The 15697-nt window shown below is 52.2% G+C and overlaps 1 protein-coding gene across 1 annotated transcript in view; it reads left to right on the top strand.

Annotated features, from left to right (window-relative positions):
• The window catches only part of LOC118210531 (ephrin type-A receptor 2-like), a 29671-nt gene that overhangs the window by 11575 nt on the left and 2399 nt on the right, over window positions 1-15697 (top strand). Inside the window, exons 4-16 of the mRNA XM_035386788.1 lie at window positions 6716-6871; window positions 6989-7324; window positions 7439-7566; window positions 7841-8018; window positions 8813-8909; window positions 9910-9965; window positions 10055-10180; window positions 10888-11073; window positions 11263-11324; window positions 11922-12131; window positions 12438-12587; window positions 13282-13475; window positions 14328-14483. Coding sequence (XP_035242679.1) covers window positions 6716-6871; window positions 6989-7324; window positions 7439-7566; window positions 7841-8018; window positions 8813-8909; window positions 9910-9965; window positions 10055-10180; window positions 10888-11073; window positions 11263-11324; window positions 11922-12131; window positions 12438-12587; window positions 13282-13475; window positions 14328-14483 — 2035 coding nt within the window. The remainder of the gene's footprint in view (window positions 1-6715; window positions 6872-6988; window positions 7325-7438; window positions 7567-7840; window positions 8019-8812; window positions 8910-9909; window positions 9966-10054; window positions 10181-10887; window positions 11074-11262; window positions 11325-11921; window positions 12132-12437; window positions 12588-13281; window positions 13476-14327; window positions 14484-15697) is intronic.

Here is a 15697-nt window from a genome sequence, read left to right as displayed (position 1 = left end):
AGCGCAGGGGGTCAGTTTAGGGCTGAACAGTGCCCTGCTGCTTTACTGAAACCCCCTACTGTCTGCTGCTTTGGGCCACTGAATTTGACCAGCTGCTGATTGGCCCGTAGGCTGGCTGGCCTCTACCCTGATTGGCCGATACTCCAGGAATGTCAAACACATTTTGGGGTGGACTGCTTTTCTGGTTTTGGTCCCTTGGCTAGCTCCCGCGGCCTCATTTGACCAGCTATTTAATTGGCTGTGTATATATAGACCTCCCCACATTGCCCAAACCGGCCGGTTCAGTGGCCTTGTGGACATTTTCTGGCCTCAACCCGGATGTTTGTGGGGTTAAAACCCAAGAGAGTCATTACCGTAGCGATTCCGCTTGGTGCTCAGCTGTGATGGTGATGGTATATTTATCCATCGAGTGCTTCGTTTCAAAGAAATCCAAACAAACACTGGTCCCGTGCTGAAGGGAGCGGAAATATCATTGAAATATCAGTGATTTGCAGAGAAAATGGAGGAACTGAGGAAAAGAAGTGTGTAATTAAATGGGAGAGGAGGGGGGGGGGGGGTCTGAAGATGAGCCAAAACACAGGGCCTGGGCTTTGTCCTGACACCCCAGCTGTAAATCTGTCTGCGGACGCAACTGCTGTCGACATCCAGCAACACCACATCCTCACCCCAGGAGGAGCGCTTCAAAGTGGGGGGGGGGAGTCCGGGAGCCCAGGAGGGGCCAGGAACCCGAGTGGCTTTCCTGACCGGGGGGGGGGGGGGGGGGGGGGGAGGGGGTGGGGCGGAGAATTCCGCACCTGAAGCGGAAACCAAACTGGATCCGGAAGCGGTCTGTCGTCACGGCTGAAGAATGTGTCTGAATCCCAACCCTCCGCTCTCTCCAGCGAGGAGAGAAATGTTTGCGTTTGGCTACTTATCTCTACGACAGCTTCTTTCTGTGTGACAAAGATAAAGGGGGAATGCTGATTCTGAATGCAGTTTTTTTTTTTTTTACATTTTAGGCATACTTTTTTCCAGACATAGTACGTTCTCTCACATCTAGATGTTGAAGTATTTAAATTGAGCTTTACTTCTGTTATTGTTTATGGAGATAACGTTCAGCACAAAATCATGGGTTTTTGCTATTTTACGCCTCAAGGCCTTCGTGTGCTGTGCTTGCATTGCATTGTGGTCTGGTCACTGCCCCCCCCTCCCCCCACCTCCCCCTGAGCAGGAAAACTTCAGCGGACACCGGACGGTGGCTAATCCTGACCGGCCCGCATGACCCCGGCCCACATACAACCCCCCCCCCCCCCCCCGCCCCCCCCAAGCCTCCATCCTGTCTACTCAGGGATTTCCATTGTCCTCCCATCTTCGTCCATTGATTTATTTACTCGCTCCCTCGCTCCCTCTCTGTCGATTTCGCGCCGCGCGCTAACGCGCCGCCGGTTCAGCTCGTGGCCCCGGAATCCCTGCGCCCGTCGATAAGCCCGGCCCTGAAGCGGGAAAAACAAAACAAAAAAAAAGTTCTTCAGAATCTACGGCGACTGGGGACTTGTGTTTGTTCAGCAGGGGGGAGATACCCCCGCAGCTAATGAGCAGGGTATCCAGCGCAGATGTAGCGGTCTGAACGAACGTTAGCCTGTCGATAAGCGCGAGCGCGGCGCGGTAGCGCCTCGGCTGGCGCTGGGAGAGCTGGGCGAGGGCTTGCCCCGGGGAATGTAAATACAGGAAGGCCGCGGTTCTTTGTCCAAAGTCTCTGGAACGAGTCTCGTCGGACTCGCTGTCTGGAGTTGGAAGGTTGATAGTCACCTTGAAACTTAACTGCAAAGTCTGCTGTGGTGACGTACTGCTACAGCAGACACTGTACCCCCTTCTGTTATGTTTTCTTTTTTTCTCTCCGTTCTGCTCGCTTCCTCAGTTCAGTTCCGAGTTTGATGATTGACATTTGTGCAACAATGTATCATTTGTTCAAAAATATTACTGACAGTACTTTCTGACAAAAAAAACAGAATTGAAAGGAATGATGCAAATGAGCTAATTGCTTTTACTCTGTTCCTCTCTGTCTCTTCCTCTCTCCACATAACACTAGAATGGGGGGGGGGGGTGAGGGGGGGGGCAGTGGGGATTACAGAGGTTATTGTGCGCATGAACGACCAGATGAAAGAGTGAGCGGAAGTGTATAGTGAGCACGTAATTCCCTCACAGCTGTTCTATTGGTCTGGTAATCCTTTTGACTGATGTCCTCCGTCCTCCACACACCTTCCCCAACCCCCCCCTCACCCCACCACATTCCCCCACATCCCACCTCCCCTCCCCCCTGTGACCTCCCGGTTTCCTGCTACAACTGCCCCGTCCTGCTCAGAGTGGCAGAGGTTAGCAACATGTGGCCGGACGGCTCTCTCTCTCTCTCTCTCTCTCTCTCTCCGCCCCCCTCCCCCCCCCCCCCCCGTTTCAGAGGCTAGGCCTTAAACTGTGCACACCTGGGGCACATGGGCAGGAGTCGGGGCGTGGGCAGAAAGCTGGGTGGTCAGGAAAAAATGGGTAGAAAGGAAGCGGGAGAAGGAGGAGAAGAAAGAGCGCGGAGAAGGGAATGAGGGTGAAAGTCGGTTTCTCGGTTCCCTCCTCTAATGCGTTTATGCTGACGATGAACTTTCTGGTTTTCCTCATGTTTGTTTTTTTTACTGTGTGGCCTCAGCTGAAACCCCTTGGCCTTACATGAGTTTCTGGCCCTGATGTAGTCCCTCGCTGCCTCTCTCTCTCTCTCTCTCTCTGCCCCCATCCTTCTGTTTGTTTTTACTGTCGTCCCCACCAATCCCTGCTCTGCCCTGGAGGAGAGCGGGGTTAGGAGGGGTAGGGGGGTGAGGGGGGGTTCCTGCCTGCTTCTGCTCAGGGTAAAATTACTTAGTTTGTTCCCTGCCCTTGTCCTAATGCCCGCGCTACCCCCCCACCCCACCCCCAGTCTAACTCCAGGGGGAGTTTGTGTTGCCTCTACAAGAGTCCCCCCCCCCCCCCCACCACCACCAGATCTCTCTCTCCCTCTCGATCTCTCACTCCCTCATTTCCGCCCCCTCACCAAACTCATTCCCCCCCCCACCGTTGGGGACCCCCCACCCCTGACAGGTCACAGTAGCACAGAAGTCCCACAGCTAACATGGTAAACAACCGGCGCCAAATAAGAAAGGCCCCCGGAGGGACATGAGAAAGGGGAAAAGGGGAGAACTTTAAAAAAGAATCATTTTTCACACGCTGCGAGCGTAAACACATCTGTCTCTCCTCTTCTCCGAAACTCGCGTCAGGTCTTCATCTGCCTGCCAGATCACACCCATTTCCCAAAACCGTTCTGTCACCTTATATTTCTCTTTCTCGCTTCCTCTTTCTCTCTCTCTCTCTCTCACTTTCTCACTCTCTCTCCCCCTTTCTCCTGGTCAGCCAGACTTGTGCTCTTCAACAGCCTCTGATTTTCCTAGTCTTTCTCTCTTTCTCTGCCTCCCCCCAATCTCCTCCTCTTCTGTGTTTTGATTGGCCCCTTAAAAAAGAAAGGAAGCACAGCTCCGGTCTTGTGCTTCTGCTTCCTGTTCCATTAGGCTGACAGGACGAAACCCCTGAATCTGATTTTAAAAAAAAAAATAAAAAAATCTATAATGCACAAATAAACGCAACTAAATTGCAGGCTTTCAAAAACTGCTGCATTACACAGTAAAGAGGACACGAATGTATTTTTTTTTTGGTCAAACATTCTATATTTGCAGATGTAAAAAAAAAAAAAAAAAAAACCCCCTAAAACTCAAACGTTCACGATGATTAAAAGCGGCAGTTAAATAAACAAAGAGACGGTGGCGTTGGGGGTACCCGTGCGCTGGGGGCTGAAGGGCCGAGGCGGCAGTGCTGTTGATCTTCGGGGCCCCGCCGAGCCCTGGGGGGGGGGATGAGGGGGGTGAGGGGGGCGAGGGGGGCGGGGCGGGGGCATATTCTCGCTCGCTCGCTCGAGTGCCTGAGTGGCCATTCAGAGTGACATCTCTGCTGCGAGCGCCAAGTGTCTCTCCTCCCGGGCCCTGAATGCAGAGGCATTCCCAGCACTGCTGTCCGCTCTCCGAAGAGCCCGCACACTCACAGGTGGTGCGGAGCGGGGACGGGAATGGGGCTGGTTTGAGGGGGGTGGGGGCGGGGTGTGGGTGGTGGGGGGGGGGTGGATAGTGGGGTAGCAGGATTAGGGGTAGGGGTACAGTACAGCAGCTGTGTGCCACCCTCGTCCACCCCCCCCCCCCTTCGCCCCCATATGAATGGGGCAATTCTCTCTCCTCTTTTCTGCCTCCCAGCAGGGATCTCTCTCTCCCTCTCAATCTCTCGCTCCCTTCTTTCCTGTCATACCGACTGTTAATTAGTTGCTGTAAATGTTCAAGGGAACAGCTGGTGGAGAGAGAGAGAGGGAATGAAAATGAAAATGGGTTTGCAGTGCTGGGTGCATTCCTGTGCCTAAATGTGTAATGTAGGGGGTTCCCTAAAAAAAAGAAAAAAAATATTTGGAAATATGGAGTAATGTTGTTTATTCATGAGACGCAGCTAAATATGAAACTGAATGTGGCTGCTCAGAAGAGCTCAGGTCAAAATCACGACCTGTGATTCTCTGTTCCTCATTCTCCTTCATTGCTCTCTATCTCGTTTCTCTAGTCTTTACCTCCCTCACATTTCCCCTCATTTCACCTGTTCCAGTAAAAAAGAGACGAGTTTAAACTCGATAATCGTTAACAGAAAGCACAGCTGAAAGGCTTATTAATAAATTAACCGAACAAATTGCTGAGTAATAATTAGGATTGTCCTGTGGTAATCTACAGCTGGCCTACTGCTCAGAGATATGTGGGCAGAGTTTGTCATCTGGTCCGCAGCCACACCTGCAGCTGCTTCGCCATGGAAACAAACAAAAAAATATGGCTGCCTGGAACTCAAAGTATGTTGTAACATTGCCCAAAGAAAAAGGGCTGCTTATCTCTTCAGGTTACAGAACGCTGAGTTTTTATGCCTACAGATCTCAGGTATACATTCCCCAACCTCACTCCTCCTCCCCTATCCCCCCCCCTCACCCCCCCCCCCCCCACCCCCCTCCGAAAAAAGGAAAAATACAGTGGAGTGGGCCGTGCCGCTATGCTAATTGGGCCGCATTGTGAAGCTCAGGCTCAGGGTGATCCATTCTTTGGGCCCTGTTGGAGGGGGCAGGGGGTGGGGGGGCGGGGGGGGGGGGTATAAGCATTTGAATGGGGAATGGACTCGGAACACCGGAGGCGGGCGAGTTTGAGCCGGAGAGCGAGGGGTCCCGGGGTGAGCTATGGGAGAGAGCGAGAGAGCGGGAAAAAGAGGAGATCGTGCGAGCGAGAGAGAGAGAGAGAGAGAAAGAGAGAGAGAGCGAAAGAGCGAGGGGTCATGCGGAGAGAGGAGAACAGAAGGAGAGACGCCGCGGCAGGAGAGAGGAGAGCTCCTGGGCCACGCGGTCGCATGCTGGGGGAAGGCTTTTGGGAGCTGAAGAGGGGACGTCTTCTCTTTTCTTCTTTTCTTTCATCGCCATTGTGGAGTATTGTTTACCAAACTCCTAATCCCTTTTTGACAAGGGTGAAGAGGTTTCACGCGAAACAAAATACCCCCTACCCCTTCAGTGTCCCTCCCCAACAAACCACTCTTGGTACCCAGACCTTTCCCACAAACCCTTGCTGGAAAGAGGACCATGGCTAATTATTGCCAAACTAGCCAGGGATATAAGCTTCAGAAAGCCTATTCTAGGATTATGTTTTCATGTCTGGTTTCGTCTATGCCTCCATGATCAAAATCTGTTTACAGATGACATATTTGAGGTGTGTTTTCCTGGAAAAAAGTGGACAGTTCAACTTAAAAGAGAAGTTTAGTCACTGTGTTATGGTAATGACATGGTATGGATAATCATATGAATGGTAACGAAAGCTAACCCAAGACTTGCTTTCCAAAAAAATTATACATCGTTTTAACAGACTGATAATGGTTGGGGTGGGGGGGGGGGTGTAGGGGTGGGGTCGATGAGTATCAACTATTTGAAATGAGAAGTTATGAACTAATGGCTTTTAGTATAAAGTAATGGCTTTTGGAGATCCATTTAGCCTTTACTCATGGTAGTCACCACTGTTCTGGAATGTTGGATGGCTGGTCTTGTGTGAAGAGTGCTTGTGTAAAAGGAGAGAGAGGAGGAGCACGCTCGCCCGCCCACCCTGCGTGCGTGTGTGTGTGTGGCTTCTGAGTTTAAAGGGGCCAGATTACCATAATAACACTTTGCGCACGCTCAGTCATGTGTGGAAGAAGGGGGTTGACACCACAAATAATGGTGCATGCAGAAATATCCTCTCGCATGTGTTAGTGTTTTATTGGGAGACACCAGCAGGATGTAAAAAAAAAAAAAAAAAAAGACGTTTTGGAGATGTAATTATACATCGAAAATGATGCTGTGAGTAATTCTAGCTGGGCTGGGTGCTTTTTGTGTTGTGCGCTGATGGTTCTTTATGGTCCTATGATCCTTTATTACACTGCATTTGTGTGTGCCCAGTGAATTCCTGATCCAGTGGCTTATGACAGTCTTATGATCATTTATTATCCTTCATTTTTGCGTCCATTCCAGATTCAGTGCCGTGTCATAGTCTTGTGATCCTTTGCTACCCTGCATATGTGTGTGTCCAGTGTGATCCCGACGCAGTGCCTTATGGGTAATGCTCCTTCCTTTCAGCGTGTCGTCCCGGGTACTTCAAGGAGTCCGAGGCCGGCAAGCGGTGTGAGCCGTGCCCCAAAAACACCGAGGAGTCGCCCTCCGGCAGCCTGTCCTGCCTCTGCCAGGAGGGGTTCTACCGCGCCTCCACCGACCCCGTCACCACGAGCTGTTCCGGTGAGGCCCATTTCCCGAAATCTGCGAAGGTTCAGATTTATGCCGGCACGAATGCAGGGGATTGGTCAGGTCTTCATTTCACGTCTGTGCGTAATAAACCCGATCCCTTCCTTCCAGCTCCGCCCTCTGCCCCTCTGGACCTGGTCGCCACGACGGCGCTGAACGCGGCGGGGAAGCTGGAGCTGTCGTGGAGCCCGCCGGCGGAGACGGGGGGGCGGAGCGACCTGGAGTACGGCGTGACGTGCGAGCGCTGCGACGGCGGCGCCTGCCTGCCCTGCGGCGAGGGCGTGCGCTTCGAGCCCCGCCCCGCCGGCCTGCGGGAGGCCTGGGTGACCGTCGGCGGGCTGGAGCCGCACCTCAACTACACCTTCACCGTGGAGGCGCGCAGCGGCGTGTCCCACTACAGCAGCCAGCGGGCCACCTCCGCCCTCACCACCGCCCTGCGCTACACAGGTCAGCCCCCCCTCCCGCCTCTGTCCGGGGTTCGGCCTCACTTTCAAAACGGGCCTCGTGTGGGTGGGGGAGGTTGTGAGTTCGTGTTTTTGACATTCTGCCCCCCCCCGTCAGATCCGCCCAAGGTGATGTCGATGCGGCTGGACGAGCGGAGCGCCACCAGCCTGTCGCTGTCCTGGGCCGTGTCCCGCCGAGCCCAGCCCCAGAACGGCCCTCGCTACGAGCTCATGTACCGCAAGAAGGTGAGCGAGAGGGCGAGAGAGAGGCCGAGTTCAAACGCTTTGAAAGGAACGCATTCATGAAAACTAACTTACAGCCGGGTCTTCAGGTCATCTTGAAAAACAAATTTAGAATCTCAGAAGGCTCACCTGTATAAAATAAAGGATGAACTTATAAATAAATAAATATGTTCAGATATCTGTTAAAGACGTATGTAGGGCTTAGTTTTGGCCAGTTGTGTGTATCAGGAGGGCACCATGGTCAGTAATCCCCCCCCCCCCCACGCTACCCCTGCAGGAGAACGACGGTGAGAAGGACGTGACCACGTACACAGTGCTGGTTCTGGAGAAGAGCTCGGTCCAGATCGACGACCTGGCGCCGGGCACCACCTACGTGTTCCGGGTGCAGGCGCTGAGTCCGGAGGGGAACCCGGGGAGCAGCAGCATGGAGCGCGAGTTCCAGACCCTGCCCGAGAGTGAGTGAGGAGGAGGAGGGTGGCCCGCTGCCGGCCCGGTAATGGCCCGGTGCCAGCCCAGTTCTGGCCTGGTTCTGACCTGGTGCTGGCCTGGTGCTGCGCAGCGTGTGCATGCTGATGGGTTATGGTTAAAAAGTTGACTTACAGAAAATGTTTCTAAAGCAATTACATAAGCAATTATATAAAATATCGTATAGATCTTATGGGTACTGTAACTTGATAAAAGTACTTCTGAAAGTGTACTTTTAGAAGTCTATATATCTAAGTGTCCGCTGTGTCACCCCATGCCATGTTCCTGCTGGAATGGAAGCTAGAGGAGATAGACTCCAGCTGTGGTATATATCAAGTGCTTTAGGGGACCTCTAGGCCTGCATGATCAGTCTTGGTATGGACTCCCTGATCCTAGCTTATGATTGGCTAAATGGAATCTTGACATATGGTAGTTAAATGAATCTCATAGGCTGGAAGAGCAGTTCTTTGTCTCTGAAAACTATATAAACTTGTGTATTGGACTTTATATTTTTGAAGACTGTACTTGAAATTCCTATAGCGTGCACTTTGGTGCGTGTGCGTGCGTGTGTGCGTGTGTGTGCGTGTGCGTGTGCGTGTGTGCGTGTGCGTGTGCGTGTGTGCGTGTGCGTGCATGTGCGTGTGCGCGTGTGTGTGTGTGTGTGTGTGCGTGTGCGTGTGCGTGTGCGTGTGCGTGTGCGTGTGCGTGTGCGTGTGCGTGTGCGTGTGCGTGTGCGTGCACCGCTGTGTCGGAGACGCCTGACTCTGTTGCTCATGTGTTACAGTGGAGGCCCAAACGTCAACGCCCATCATCATGGGGGCCGTGGGGGGGGGAGGAGTCATGCTGCTGGTTGTCGTGGTGATCCTGCTGCTTCACAGACGGTCAGTTGCCACTTTGTCTCCTCTCCTTTTCTGTCCTTTGCGTCTTTCTCCTGCACTCAGTGATTGGAATTTAAATTAAGCAGTATTCCACGTAAATATATTGGAAATGCAAACCAGATACTACATACACGGACAATGACACTAGGTAACAAATTTTCCTCTGTTAATATACAGTATCCATTACACACCATACTGTATAGTAATGTTGAAAATTCTTGACTGCGATGGGAGCTTTTTTTTCATTTTTTTCTCTACCTCTCTTACCCTCTCTCTCTCTCTCACGTCTAATTTATGCATCCCCTCTTCCCTTTGCTGACCCCCTCCTCTCTTTCCCCCCTTTTCTCTTTTTCTTTCCTTATTTCTTTCCATTGTCCTGTCTTAAATGCCCCCCCCCCCGCCCCATTTTTTCCCCCTTTATCGGTACACATTTCCTCAGCCTCAGGAAGAAGAGTGGGTGTTTTAATGCAACCTGTCATTGCCCAATAACTATACTTTAGCAAGCGGCGCGGCTAAGGGGAAATGAATCAGTAGGACGCATTGTTTGTAGATGAAAGGCGGCAGCTCGTTCCCCCCCCCCCCCCACTCCCCCCACCCCCTCGAGTTGCTGCAAAGGTGACCCTGCCCTCCGTTATCGCCGTCTGTCCGCGATAGTGCCGCCGTGGTCACGGCTGGGGGGGGGGGGGGGGGGGGGGCGCGGCCACCCCTTTTTATCAGCCCGCCCCAGAACCCAGCGAGCTCGCCCAGCTCTCTGACTCTTCAGAGGAGGGGGGGGGGACAATAAAAGCTTTCAGTTTCTATATATCGCTTAAACCCGATTTCCAATTATAGTCACACAAGGAAAGGTTTAAGTGTTCCGAGGCTACTCAGAATACTCTTCTTTTTTGTTTTAAACACATGAATAGGATTGTGATAATCGTACTGTAAAATGGCGCTTGTGAACGCAGAGTGGAGAATGAATGACTTATGAATAAAACCATTTTTTTTTTCTTCGCCCTGACAGGAGGAGGAACCCTCACGCCCGTCAGGGTCCGGAGGACACCTACTTCTCCAGCTCAGGTGAGCCGGCGTTCGGTCCGTGACGATGCGTCTCGCCTTCTCTCTGAGCAGCCGTTAATGATTCTCCCTGCCCTCCCTCGCACCTCCAGAGCAACTGAAGCCCCTGAAGACCTACGTTGACCCCCACACGTACGAGGACCCCAACACGGCCGTCCTCAAGTTTGCCAGCGAGATTCACCCGAGTCATGTGGTCAAGCAAAAGGTCATCGGAGCTGGTGAGTTTTAGGGGCGTTTAAGGAGTAGAGTGTTTAACTTCTGACTCTGTTACACCCGTCCAATTCTGATTGGAGGGGAGAAATATTTGTTCCCTCTTTTAAAAAAATTTTTTTTTTTACTTGTTGCCTTCAAGTCTTGAAGTACAGTATTATCTGACATGCTTAGCTCAGGGCAATATTCCAAAGCGCTGTTCTGGTCAAGCTGATTAGATTCTTTCCAAAACCCATTTAAACTTGTATTAGCATGGTAGTACATTTTTTTAGAGTAAAAAAATTCAAGGATCAAACGCTGCTAGTCAAAACTGGGATTTATATACCTATAATTCCATGCTGTCCTGTCTGGTCATGCTCTGCTATGCGGGTTATTTGTGTTTCAGACAGACATTCACTGTTTGTCTTTGTTTCAGTTACCAATATTTGTTATTTTTAGGAAAACGATGGAGCTTTTCAGGAGGGGAGATTTAATTTACATATAAACATCTTTCAGACCAGACGGTTTGGCTAATAATTCCCATGCACCCTCCGAAAAAAAACAACAAAAAAAAAACAAAGACCAAGACTAGTGTTTTTCACATCCCAAAGTCTCTCTAATTATTAACCCCTAATAGCAGATCCATCCATAACTACTTGTGACTACATTTTTTAAACAAGTTGATTTCATGAACGCTTGCTTGACCTTGCATGTCCTTGGTGTCGCCGCCCTGCAGGCGAGTTTGGGGAGGTCTACCGCGGGGTGCTGAAGGCCCCGGGGCGCAAGGAGGTGGCGGTGGCCGTTAAGACGCTGAAGCCGGGCTACACGGAGAAGCAGCGGCAGGACTTCCTGAGCGAGGCGAGCATCATGGGACAGTTCTCCCACCAGAACATCATCCGCCTGGAGGGCGTCGTCACCAAGTGTAAGCGCCCCCTTTTTGACGTCCGTTCCGCCCGCCCCACACCCCCCCGTGCACCGGCGACCGTCAATCCTCTCCCGTCTATCCTCTCGCATTCAGCTTGTCATCTGTTCATTGGTTGATTTCTGGTCAGTTGCTCAGGCGCCTGCTGGTGATTGGTGGGCTAAACTACGTCTTTCTTTCCCCTTTCAGTCAAGCACGCCATGATCATCACGGAGTACATGGAAAACGGGGCTCTGGACAACTACCTGAAGGTAGGTACCATGCCCGCGTGCCCCTGATACAGGAAACGGCTGTGAATGTGGTGCATAAGATGGCGGGGATGAGTGAGGAATCTGATAATGGGGAAAAGCCATGAGAAGGGGAAGCCTGTACGCATTGGATCAGTTGTTACACTACATTACAGGCATTTAGCAGACCCTCTTATCCAGAGCGACTTACACAACTTTTACATAGCTTTCACATTGCATCCATTTATACAGCTGGATATGTACTGAAGCAATGCAGGTTAAGTACCTTGCTCAAGGGTACACCGGCAGTGTCCTACCCGGGAATCGAACCTGCGACCTTTAGGTTACAAGACCAGTTCCTTACCCAATTATACTACACTGCTGCCCACCTCTAGTTCAGACTAGAGGTCTATGGGCTCCTCATCCTCACTCATAGTTGTCTTAGTCACTCAAGCGGACCCTTTAATGGCAGATTGTTGTTCACTAATCAGTCACTGTTAGTTGAATGGCTCTGGCGTAGAACCCCAGCACTCTCTAAAACACTGTGGATCTCTCGGACGGTATCGGACACCAGTGCGTTTTGATTCACCGACGTGATCTCGTGTGTGTCCCTCTGCGTAGGATCACGACGGGGAGTTGACCTCGTACCAGCTGGTGGGCATGCTGCGTGGCATCGCTGCGGGCATGAAGTACCTCTCCGACATGAGCTACGTGCACCGCGACCTGGCCGCCCGCAACATCCTGGTCAACAGCAACATGGAGTGCAAGGTGTCCGATTTCGGGCTGTCCCGCGTGCTGGAGGACGACCCCGAGGGAACCTACACCACCAGCGTGAGTCTGCCGTAGGGCAAGGGGAACTGTCATAGGTCATAGGTTTTTGGGGTTCAGTTGTCATATAACTTGTGGAAAAAATGAATGAAGTAGTTGTTTTTTTATTTCTTGAAATGATCATAACGTGTCGATTTGAAAGCCACTGAAGCTAAAGAGGTTGTGAGACAAGAACAGAGGCCTTAAATTTGTTTGTAAAATCGGGACAAAATGCCTTTTGCCAGAAGGTTGCTCTTCCTGGCAGCCTTTTCAAAGCGTCCATGTCTGTTTATCTGAAATTTTTGTGTCCCCCCCCCCCCCCCCCCCCAGGGAGGAAAGATCCCCATCCGCTGGACGGCTCCGGAGGCCATCGCGTACAGGAAGTTCACCTCGGCCAGCGACGTCTGGAGCTTCGGCATCGTCATGTGGGAGGTCATGGCCTTCGGCGAGAGGCCCTACTGGGACATGAGCAACCACGAGGTGAGGCCCGGGTCCCGAAACCACACGGCCCAGTTTGGGCTGCCTGCGCAGAGGCCAGTACGTCTGGGCTGTGCACTTAGCTTAGCCTCGCGGGGTGCCGAAAAGGCCCGAAATTAGACCCACTTCCCGTCACCTCTCTGAGCGTGTGAAGGGCCACCAGAGTGAACCCCCTTCCCTTAAGTGGCTTCTGTCGCTTGCCAGGCCGCCATTGCAAATAAGAATTTGTTCTTAATGGCTTGCCTGATGAAATGAAGGTGAAATAAAAAATAAAATGAAGTGAAGGCGGCGGGCAAACAGGTCCGCTGGCGCCCAGCATTCCTCTGCTCCCAGTCTCCCAGCTGCTGGGCTGGGGCCTTTTGTGTCCAGCGGTCACTGGCTGTGTCCACATGTTATGTAAACACATTAACGGGCCTGGCGCCATTACCAGCTCGCTCGCAGCCAGACTGCCTGCCCCCCGCCGACCCCCCCCCACCCCCGGCCCGTGAGACACAAAGCCTGTTATCACGCGGGCAGGTGCGACTCAGCAAAAAAGTAGTACCAGGCGCGCAACATGCCCCCACTCCTGTCCGCCGGGGTCCTTTTGATCAGCCGTCGCCACGGTAGCGCCGACGTAGCGAGAAAGTGGGAAGAGGTGGGACTAGAGCTTGGCCACGTGACGCGAGGCGTGACGCTCCCTCCCTCGTCTCCCTCCCAGGTGATGAAGGCCATCAACGAGGCCTTCCGGCTGCCGGCGCCCATGGACTGCCCGTCGACGGTGTACCAGCTGATGCTGCAGTGCTGGCTCCAGGACCGGTCCAAGCGGCCGCGCTTCGCCGACATCGTCAGCCTGCTGGACAAGCTGCTGCGGAGCCCCGAGTCGCTCAAGACCATCGCCGACTTCGACCCCCGGTAAGGGACGCTCCCGCGAGGCCTCTCGGGTGGGGGGGGAAGGTGGGGGGGGGTGGATGGGGCAGGGGGGCGAGGAGCGGAAACGAAGGCGCGGGCGTAGATGTGTGTACACAGGGCGGTGCTCTGTGGTAGCGCTCCAAGGCGCCGTTTGATATTTCCACACCTGAGCCTATTACGCTCTTGCTAACGGGTCACTTGGTGGGTCTCAGTCAGTCCAAATTTCAAATAGTCCTCTGGCCGCTGAGGGTTGGTCGTCCTCTGGAGTGAACAGCAGAAGTTTCCAGAGCCAGGATAAGGGGCACGCTTGCTCTTTCAGTGCCCGGCAGTCTCCGCTGACTTGGCTATGAAAGGGTTAACCTGGAGGTGGAAAGGGTGAACGTGTGTTTACGTGTGAGCTGTCACTCTCTGGTTCTTTGGGTCCTGCGTTTGCTCTGACAGGATTACTGGAAATATGACTTTCCTGCCATTAGTAACTACGCCAGAGGACAGAGCAAAAATAAAAAATGGCCAAGCCAGCGTGCCAAGTTTATTTGTGTTTCCAGAGCCCTGAGAACCATTTATTTCTGTGAAAATGTGATTCCGTGTGATGCCAGCCAAGGCTGTGGCCAGTGCCCCAGGAGCACTGCAGTGTTTTTTCGACCAGCTGTGGGTGGGTGTGTGTGTGTGTGTGTGCTCGCGTGTGAGCGCTTGCCTGCATGTATGAGTGTGCTTTTGTGCATTTGTGTGTGTTTGCGTGCATGAGTGTGCATATATCGAGGGAGAGAGAGAGCAGATGACTGGTTTTTATGTACACAAAGTCAGGAGAGAATTCAGTGACGGGGCTGACTGTGATTTCGCTCTCCTGCTCCTCAGCGTGTCCATCCGCCTGCCCAGCACCAGCGGCTCTGACGGCTCCCCCTTCAGGTCGGTGTCGGAATGGCTGGAGTCCATCAAGATGAGCCAGTACAGCGAGAACTTCGCCCGGGCGGGCGTCACCTCCATGGAGCAGGTTCTGCAGATGAAGAACGAGTGAGTACAGCCAGGAACGCCCCCCGCGCTCTTCCTCAGAGGCGTCGCTGCCAGAGCCGCCTGACCTCGTACCGCATTCCTCAGGAATGGCCCCAGCTAGAACCAGAGGCCACAAAAAAGTGACTTAAAAACCCACCCCTGCTCACATCCTGTTTAGTATACACACGAGTCATGAAATATGACTGGAAACACCTGGCCTCTTCAAAGAGCTGAAGTTAGTTCTAGTGAATATTTTTTATTGTTTCCTCCTAAATAAAGCTGTTAAGGGAGAAAATGATTAGTGAACTGGACCAGGCCCAGATTTATGAGGCTTGTGTGTATCTACTTTGTTTTGCATCACATACTCAGGCAGAACAGGTGCGCTGTTTTAAATGGCTCAACTGCATTTCTTTAGGAAAACGGAGAAAATAGAATAATTTGTTTTACATTAGTTTTCCGATTAGATTTTCACTGGGTCGGCGAATTCATGCTGTTTGCTCCTATTAGATTGAGTGTGTGTCTCTGTGAGTGTGTGTCTGTGAGTGTGTGTGCGTGTGTGTGTCTGTGAGTGTGTGTCTGTGAGTGTGTGTGCGTGTGTGTGTGTGTGAGTGTGTGTGTGAGTGTAAATGTGTCAAATGCTGTTAGCACACCAGTTCATGTTAAATGAATTGGGTGGCGTTAAAACGCTTTTCTTCCCTGTCTAATTTCACTGGACAAGGATTAGATTCCCCCGAGGAGGGTAACATTGCCTCGGTGATGTGATTTAAAAAAAAAAAAAACTAATTGTTTTTTCAAACCACCTCATTGCTGCTCAGACAAAATGGAGGCCAGACAAGCTGAAGAGTTGTATTTGAGCGCAGCATTATGAATAGATACAATGAACTTTTAAAGGGCAATGTGTAGGAAGGTCTTTTGTCTTTCTCCACCTCCCTCCTGCGTCCTCTCTCTCTCACCTCATTTGTCCTCCTCCACTCTTTCCCTCCTGCTTCCCACGTGTCTCTCTTCCTTCCTCCTTCCTGTCTTCACTCTTTCCCACCCTGACTTCTGTCCTTTTGTCGCCCCCCCCCCCCCCCCCCCATCCCACCATCTCTTCCCCTCTGCCCTCCCTCCTTGCCCTGGGCCCTGTTCTCCAATGTTGCTGCTATCAGGACGTCAAAGGGGGGGAGGGGGAAGGGGGTAGAGGGGGGCAATATTAAAAAGTGTTAGGAGAGGCAGAGCAGATTTTGGGCAGGGAA

The sequence above is a fragment of the Anguilla anguilla genome, chromosome 13, assembly GCF_013347855.1.
Source record: "Anguilla anguilla isolate fAngAng1 chromosome 13, fAngAng1.pri, whole genome shotgun sequence".
Taxonomy (NCBI): domain Eukaryota; kingdom Metazoa; phylum Chordata; class Actinopteri; order Anguilliformes; family Anguillidae; genus Anguilla; species Anguilla anguilla.
The sequence above is the reverse complement of the archived record's forward strand: the minus strand, read 5'-3'. Positions and strand labels throughout refer to the sequence as shown.